We start from the raw sequence: 9,006 nt of genomic DNA on the forward strand, positions 1-9,006 counted from the left end.
CCGTACTTTTGGCTCTTGCTCTTGATCTTGCGCTTCCCACTCTCCCCGAACCAGGGCGCCCAGGGCACCCATAAAGTTACGACTTCTCTGACAAAAAGAGCATAGAAGTTCTCAAAAACTCATGTCTCCCCCTTGCCCCTCGCCATACCCATTCCGATCGAGCCTTTTGTTTGTCACTCTTCAAGGACAGCAACTCTTCCTGAGAGTGTTTGTTTGCTGTCTAGGTACGCTGTGAGGCACCGCCATGGGCTGTCAATTTCCAAAGCTCATGTTCCCTCATATAAGTTTGGAGCTTTAGATTGTCTAATCCTACCTGATGGTTTGAAAATTTGATTTTCCAATTCCGACGGCACAGCCATAACTTCAAGTGGGTTTGCGAAGGAGTGCCAGAGAATGCTCTTGAGGTGTACGTGGCCTGGGTGAGGGAAGTTCACTGGTTACTCGAGTGCCGTAGGGGATTGTCTTCTAAGCACGACAAAACATTCACATTGATTTCTAGTGATAGTGGTATAACGTTTCTTCGACTCACTTCACAATTCCAAATTCATAAGTCAAATATATACTTGTGGCTTCGATTCGTCAATCATAGCTTTGCCTCGTCAGCAGCACTTCCACTAGCTCTACCGGGCCCTGCGCTTCCCTCAGCCTGCTTGCCAGTGTATGTCTGACTTTCGGCACTGTTGACCTCATCATCACTCCGTTGCTCATCACCAGCGAGGCTTTCTGTCTCCTCTCCTGCATCCTCATCCGGCAAGGAAAGATTCAAAGCTAGGGCAACGAAAGCCGTGAGCGCGAAACCAGTCTCCATGACCAAGGCAATGGCATCGAAGAATCCCTTCTTGGCCTTGTTATTCCCCTCATAAGTGAACACATACGAGAACCAGTTTGGTACCAGAATGGCACCGAATCCGAGGGACAGAGCGGCAGTGAGGATGAAACGTGTGCGTCGCGTGAAAGGAACGGTGGACACGATGCGCATACCTGACACTGCCACGCTGGAGAAAAGGAAGGTAGTCATTCCACCAAGGACTGATGCTGGAATCGAAGTAAGAGCCGCGGCGAACTTAGAGAAAACACCCATAACGATGAGGAAGAAGCAGCAGGCGTATCCGGCTTTTCGGTTAGCGCATCGCGTCAAGGCAATGACACCGTTGTTCTGGGCGAAGGTTGACATGGGAGTGATAGTGCAGAGACCAGCCAACATTCCGTTAAGGCCATCGGCAAGGACGCCACCCTGGATACGGGAATCAAAAAGCTTTCCTTCGACTTGGAGACGGGATACATCGCAGGTGGCGGTAATGTCACCAATGGCTTCCATCATGAGGATGAGATACACAGCCATTAGAGGCAGTATCATGGGCCCATACACAGAAAGAGGGAATGTTTTCACCCAGATGAACGATGCAACTGGTGCTGCGTTGATGCCAGACTTGGAGAAGTAACCAGTGGAAGCTGCGATGATGCAACCAACCAAAAGACCAACGACAACACTCACTGGATACATGTCAGTTTGAGTCTTTCTATTTTCAATGAACCGAGAAGCTTACAGGACTTCATGATTGGCGACCCGAAGCGTTCGCAAAGGATGATGGTAACGAAAACGGAGAAACCAAGTCCAATGAACTCAGCAGAGCCCCAAGGCAGCGCGTTGGGGGCAGAGTTAGAAGGGCAGAGCATGAAAGGTCCAGTTTCAGGACGACCATAGCAGGCTCCAGAGCCGCCAGCCCATCCCTTGAAGCCGCTCTCAATCAAGTTTACACCAATAAGCATGACAGTTGGACCTGTGACTATTGGTGGGAAGAGCTTTTTGAGCAAGTTTGGACTCATGAAAGAAAGTCCAATCTCGAGCAAGGCGCACAGAGATGCCGTCCCGAGGATTGCACCGTAACCTTCCGGGCATGGGAGTTTTGTGCCATCAGCTGCAGTTGGGCACATACCATTCGTATACATCTGCGCGAGGCCATTGGTTGCGATAGGAATGATGGCAAAACTGGTACCGACAACAGAGATCAAACCAGTGCCGATATAGTAAGGAGTTTTGTAGATGTGGAACTGCGAGTAAGAGCGGTTAGCGGTGATTTTGACTTGTCATTCAAATTAAAAAACCGTTCCTTTCCAGTCTCGCTTAAATATCCATGGCACTCAAGGAGGCCACTGAATGCAGATCTAGAAGGAGGAATATATACATACTCTGGTAATCTGGATCGAAGACAGGATACCGCATACAATCAAAGATGTGGAAATCAAATACTGAGTCGTAGCTGCAGTGAAGTTTGCAGAGCTGGAAATAATGATCGGAGGAGTTACTAGAGTACCTGTCAGACCACAACCGCCAACATCAACATCCAGTTCTGGGAGACTTACTAACACCAGCCAGCATCGCCAAAGCGTGCTGGAACCCAAGCAAGAGCGCCAGAACAACTGGCATGCTATCCTGAAGTCCGAAGAAAGGAGCTCGACGGGTGGGTTTCTTCATGAATGGCAAATTGGGCTTGAAAAGGAAGGCTAGGCATTTGTTAGCTGTTGTTTCGAATTTCCAGGGAGTGGTCAATTCTCACCATAATCATATGTTCCAATCAAACCCTGTTTTGTCGTAAATGCCTTGGTAATGTGCGAGACATGCTGCCCGATAGATCGCTGGGGAGAAGACTCCTCACCAATTCTGTCAGGGAGGTCCTGAGGCCCGTCGTTCGCTGTGTAAGCCATTGCAGTGACGTTTACACTACTTTCTGGTGGTGTCTGGTACCGGAGAAAGGAAACAAATCGTGGTGTTGAACTTTTTAGGGTTGAGTGGAACCTGATTAAGACTTGGCTCGAAAGGTGGACCTTTGCTGGAAAGGAATGAGACGCAGAAATCCAATCGGCTGATATCCAACCGGCTGAGGATGATGGTTGCCAATGTGATGATGTGGTGATATCGCCCAAGACCAGCATCGAATTGCCAGCACGACGAGATCATATATAGTTCTTCTCCGTTATCCCAATCTCTGCCTTCCTTATCTCGATCGCCGCAAACCAAACATTCCCAAGCCCCAGCCGGCCATTCTAGTCGCAGCCAAAGCTTAGGCTCCACCAGCCTCCGTCCACACAGATGCGGCGAAACAAAGAAAAAAAGCACTTCACGTAGACAGACATCGCGAATGAACGTCGCTTGGGTGGGAGCCCACCGAGGCGGCTGGTACCGATGAGCGGGGAGCGCATGCGATAGGTGTGCGAGATCAAATAGCATTGTGAGAAAACAACCCCGCGGCTCGCCTTCCGCTGTCTTTTGGATGCCTCTGCCCTATCATCGATTGCGCTCTTATCATCGCCCGCGGCGGCCACTCCCAGCGTCTTTTGGTCCTTTAGTGATGTTTCTGCGCTTTGTCGAGTCTGCTTTGGTCCCAGTGTCTTGTCACGAGTCACGATAGACCCGGCGTGCTCCGGCGCCCTTTTGAGCTGTTGGGTGGAGTGGAAGTCTGCCGCACGGGTGCAATTTGGTTTTGTCGTGCTTCTGATGGGGGGGAAACGAGGCATTAAGCTCTTGTTCCTTGCCTATTTGCCTTTCGTTTGTTACTTATTGGTGTCTCCGACAGCGGATACGATGTCCGAATTTTTATAGGGCGAAGTGGATTTTCCTTGGAGATTTTCGCCAATGCTTTCTCTTGTGAAGAGAATCAGAAATTTCTCCTGGCACGAGAGCTCCTTTGTAAATTCCACCGGGTTATTTTTTTTGGTTCCTGTCTCTGTGCAACCGAAGTGAATCATCAAGGAACATATTGTACATGGTCGACCAGCCGTGCACCATATCTTAAAATCACTTGCGGTCAATAGGGATATTGGTGCTGATCAAGATTAGAGAAACAAATCTCGGTAAGGCGTGGAGTTGAAGCTCGGTTGATTCGTGGCTGTGTAGTTGCGCCGTCCTCTTGCGCCATTGGGTCGAGATGAAGACCATTTCGGGGAGAGGCACATAATACGCCCCTGTGCCGTCTTATACAGAGGAGCGAAGCTGTTCAGAGTAGTTATTGGACTCGATGATAAGTCGCAACTTTGTGGTACGGCTTCTGCCCATTCCACAACAACTATTCTTCCACGAAGATACATTACCAGGTTTACCGATAGATTTTGCTCGATACACCAGAGTTGAAGGTCATATGTCTTAGATGCTGTTTGCACAGTAAATCGTTGTCGCTCGAGGGCCACTTCAGTGACAAGTATGAAGTTGTGAAAAGGCCTCGAAAACGAGATGTAAGCGAGATTCGCTTAGTGTCCCTTTCCTTAGACCGTGTTTGAAAACAATGTCCCAGAACACTTGAATGTGCACGACAAGGTATCATAATACGTTTGTAGGATATGCTGACTTATGTTTACAGTGATACATCAGAGTATCTTGTATAGGTAGAGAAGCAGCGTCGTCAAGGTGAAGGTCTCCACTGCGGGAAGAGATTGACGGTGTTTCTGAACTGCTCAGTTTCAGTAGCGAACAAATTCTGCTCGCCCAGGAGCTCGAGGTATCTGTATAGCCTGGGTGAATAGGATTCTGGTTAGTCTGTTGCTACCACACTTGAGTGGTTTCGAGTGCCTCTGCCTTCACTTATTTCCACGGTTATCGTAATCTACTCTGAGTAGATTTCTTCGCGCAAACTGCATACTACTTACTGATCAAATATGGCCGGAAATCATTCTATATTCGGGCCACTCAATAAGTTTTCAAAGAAAAGCTGAAATCCTGTGGCGTTTAACGCTGGCTTGAAATTAAGGTGCCAATCAATGTGACTAGGTAAGACAGAAGTGTATGACCGATTGCGGCATATGCGGAACACTAAAGTCAAAGCATTGAAAATAATTTCTACCACACATAAGAATACAGACGATTTTTCGTCTTTGGGATTTTCGAAAACACCATATTTATATCAACTAAAATTTATTCTACCCATTATTTATATGCAGTTAAGGGAAACACGACACATTCACCTTCAGGCAAAGCGCCAAAATCAGCCACACATTGCTGTAATGCTCAGCAAGTCAAATCGGGCACGTGGCGTGTTTCGGGCCCCTCTGAAGAAAGCCTACGAAGACGTTTACAGGATGTCTATCACAAATGCTAATCTCCTTGCCGTTAGTCACTAGACGTAGAGCTCCTCCATGTTACGGCTGCTGTGTAGTAGCAGCCGCGTGCTACAGCCTGCTTTGTTCTGCCGACGACCATAGGTGTGTGGATTTGCTACATGTTCTGAAGTTGCTATCAAGAAAGAACGAGGGAAGGACTAGCTTGAAAGTTAGAAAGGCATCATGGGGGCCGATTTCAATACACGGCTATGAAATTTTTACAATTCAGCCCTTGGGCTACCCGTGACCAGAGCGAGCACGGTCCGCAGAAGGCCCCGAATCGTTCCAAATCCGAAAACACCTCGAAAACCCCAATCTAAACACGCTCGGTCGCATGGGAGACAGAAATGCACATATCCCGACATCATCGAGAAGCTAGGGTAAAAGTATTCAGGCTCATGTTCCCCAGATCGCAGACACTAATGATTGCGAGTCTCCCAGTCTCAAGGGACATACTTTTAAACAACCACCTGTATCGGGTTTGGCCACGTTATGTCCCAGCAGTTGGAGATTTCAGGAAGAACCAGCAAGGATAGATGAGCTGGACAGACGATCCACTACAGAAGGAGTCAACAGGCGAAGCTTCCCGGAACCATAATTGTTAGATCGATCTTTCGATCAGCTCATGATCTTGGGGCGAGTACATCCAATTGTGGCTAGGTAGATATATGTACAGTAGATGTCCTGATAGGACCGAGCTGACAGCTAGTAAGGCACTGTATGACCAATACTGCTGCTATGCTTGCCGACGTTGCGGCAAAGACGGTCTTTGTTCGATCGTGACATGCACGTACGGCGTTGGATAATACTCTTCTCGGAGAGAAACGATAGCACTTATCATGTCATTTCAGCTCGCTGGGGCATTATCTTGAGTATCGATCAGTCATCCTGCACCATTTGAGCGCCAACTTCAGTTCTGAGGATATCTGGCGCTGCAAATCAATTAAGTAACACCGAAATGTCTCGATGAAAGTACGGAAAAGCAGCCTATTGGTGTTTTTGCTTTCAAGCCCCTATCTGAGCCATCTCGAACCCACTGATCAGACCAGTCTTGCTTCTATTTGGGCCCTGGTCGAAAAGCACCCAAGGATCTCGTCAAAGGCAAATCCTTGTAGTACCATCAGCAATTGTCCGATTGCCTCATGCATCCATCTCACCCACGTTCATAAACCTACGCCATATTCGTGCATCGGCACTAGTTTTTGATCTGATACTCGTGTCAGCTATTCAGAAACTCATAAGCTTTAGCTTCCATCAATAACTATACTTTGTTCGCAAAAGGGGATTGTTTGCGAAACGAGAAGTACAATGAAGACCTAGACTCATGCTACGATCGCGAATAGAGTTTGTGACGACGTATGCCAGGGAGGAGAGATCACTGAGCTTTGAGTTTTGGCATCCAAATTGTGCCATCTCATGCTTCAGCTAGAACTAGTAGTTGAAATCATCATACTGAACTGGGAGGCGTGCAGTGATCGACATTCAGGCAGAATGGATCAGACTATTTATTCAATAATTTGCTCCATTTGCCAAAGACTGTCGCTTGAGGTTGCCATTTCTATCCAAAATGCTGTACTGTAGTCGAATAGGCTAAGACTACCCCGCTAGGTAGCATTACATCGGCGAGGGGCTACTCATTGACTGGTTCCAATAGAGTTTTGTGGCGTATACCGAACGAGTGTCAGACGAAGATGCCCCGTCGACCTAGCTTCAAACAGACCACGCTCTAACGGTTCGGAGTTCGGACGAAGAGTTAAAGCAAACTCGAGATTCGTCGACTAAAGCTCTCCCTGGCCTGCTAGATGCTGCAAACTTACTTGTCAACGAAGCCAAATATGTTATAGCTTCGTACTGTTCGTTCTCTGAATTCGAGATACATCAAGGACGGCGGTCATCCAGGGACACCTGGCTTGCAGGCTGAGCGCAGTACAATATTGTGTAGGTTATCTCATCCAGACAAAGAAACGGCCCAAAGAATACTCATCATGTGTCATTGCTTGTCGGGGGTCAAGTGGCGGGTGTGGAGTGGAGTTGAGTTGCGGCATGTCAAAGCTTGAAGCGATTGTCATGAGCAGACGGAACGGCTAGCTGCATGGCTGTCGCAGTCCCTGAGATGCGATTCGTGCGAATAGGGACGGAACGGTAGACTTAGGTCGTGGGACTTGGGCTTCGAGTGCCGTGCGCTCCTACAGTAGACCCGACTCGATCAGATGAATCAGTCAGCTCGGAGCTGGAGCTGGAGCTGCCTGTTTGAGGATGGGATAGGATATGAGAGGATGAGTTTTGGCTTTGGCTTTGGCTTTGGCTTTGGCAGACACCAAAGCGGCAAGCAACACCGCTGCAATAATCAGCCAAAGTCAAGCGGGGTTTAATAGCAAGATTTGACTTTATTTGTTTACATCGTCCCGCAGCTTGGTTTGGGCTACGGGCATGCATTGTATTGCAACGCATCCACTACTTTTGTGGTGGAATACATCCGTCTTTCTGGAAGGTTTGGTTTGGTCCCGAGAGGATAGCACTCCACATCCACCCACCGCAGGCCCTTCATGCCTTCCTGTGCTCGGGTGAGGTAGGTAAATCTATGGGGGTTGATATTGTTCATAACGGCACCAGTAGGGGACGACTGCAGGAGTAAGCCCACCAAGACAAGACGAGAAAACAATAAGACAAGAAGGAGGAGGCAGAGGCAGAGGAGAACGACGGAAGACAAGAAAGGAGCAGGCCAGTGATGACATGACATGGCATGGGTCTGAATAGCCCAAAAGAGAGACCGCATCTCAAACGCGTACCTAGGTAGGGACCTACCTATGTAATATCATTTACCTACCAATGCTGCATCCTACTGCGAGCAAAGCACCTGGCTGCATTTGGGGTCACAGTTTGCAAGCTCAATGAGACGACGCACATAACGTAGATCTACCTGCTTACAATACAGTACCACTGGCCGGCTGGTGATACTATGGTTGACTTGGCGGTTTCTTTTGCTTCTGTCGCCAAAGACCAACGTCCGCGCAACTCGTCAGCCTTCCAAGGGGGGATGTACAGTACTGCTTCTTCGAAACTTGTGAAGCTCTCTGCCCTGTGTCTGTCTCTGACTCTGACTGCATCTCCTCTCCGACTCTGATTTTGATTCTGATTTGATTCTGATTGTTGTGTCAACAAGCCTTTCGCCAACTCCTACGTGTGGCCCGAGACGTAGCAGAACATTCGCACAGCCAGGACATGCAGAACATGGTAGATTCTGGTATGTAACTTAACAACAAAGCCACAGCTAGCTATCAGCCCGCCCCTTGCAGCAGACATAGGCATGGATGGCTGAGGCGTCTTTTTTGAGCTGAAAAGAACTTCACCTCACTTCATTTATTTACCCCAACTTGGCGAATCTCCCCCCTTTTTGCCTTCAACGGCGTGCGGGCGGGCATTGCCCCGACAGTGCCGGCGGTGGTGGGCGGTGATAGTACTGCAGCGGGAAGTTTGCTGCTGCTTAGGTACCTTAGGGCCCGTTTAGATCGGAAGTGATACTTCGTGTTACTTCCTGAAGTAATAACGCATAGTCTAGTTATATCAGATTTTTAAGCGAGATACAGAAGTAACGCTAAGATTTAAACTCCCTACTAAAATTAAGTAGAGAAAAAAATAAAGAAGCTATTATTATTATTAATAGCTATATCTAAGTATAATTATTAATAAACTACTTTAATTTAAATACCTTAACTACTTCTTATACTACTAAAGAGAGTTCTACTTACTAATCCTTTAAGAGAAGTTAGTATTATAATACAAATATATATATCTAATATAAAATAAAAAAAGTAAGATATTAATTTAATAGTATTATAACTTATCTAAGTAATAATTAATAAAGCCTCCTTAGAAGAAGGCTTTAAAGACTTAGTATTTATAGCTATTAGGAAG

General features: G+C 47.4%; 2 protein-coding genes across 2 annotated transcripts; both read right to left on the reverse strand.

Annotated features, from left to right (window-relative positions):
* Positions 1-102: 102 nt before the first annotated feature.
* ONS95_000900 (uncharacterized protein) lies at positions 103-4,784 on the reverse strand. The gene is made up of 6 exons (XM_058494077.1): positions 4,642-4,784; positions 2,559-4,506; positions 2,365-2,505; positions 2,191-2,306; positions 1,548-2,052; positions 103-1,494 (listed from the first exon to the last, which is right to left on the reverse strand). Exons 2-6 carry the CDS (start codon positions 2,932-2,934, stop codon positions 584-586), a joined length of 2,049 nt encoding a protein of 682 aa, XP_058364280.1. The 5' UTR covers positions 2,935-4,506; positions 4,642-4,784; the 3' UTR covers positions 103-583.
* A 2,729-nt stretch (positions 4,785-7,513) lies between these two features.
* ONS95_000901 (uncharacterized protein) lies at positions 7,514-7,867 on the reverse strand (the record flags this gene model as incomplete). Its single annotated transcript, XM_058494078.1, has 1 exon — positions 7,514-7,867. One exon carries the CDS (start codon positions 7,865-7,867, stop codon positions 7,514-7,516), a length of 354 nt encoding a protein of 117 aa, XP_058364281.1.
* Between the last annotated feature and the right edge of the window lie 1,139 nt (positions 7,868-9,006).

This window comes from Cadophora gregata (genome assembly GCF_030347475.1).
Source record: "Cadophora gregata isolate MNR1 chromosome Unknown scaffold_1, whole genome shotgun sequence".
Classification (NCBI taxonomy): Eukaryota; Fungi; Ascomycota; class Leotiomycetes; order Helotiales; family Ploettnerulaceae; genus Cadophora; species Cadophora gregata.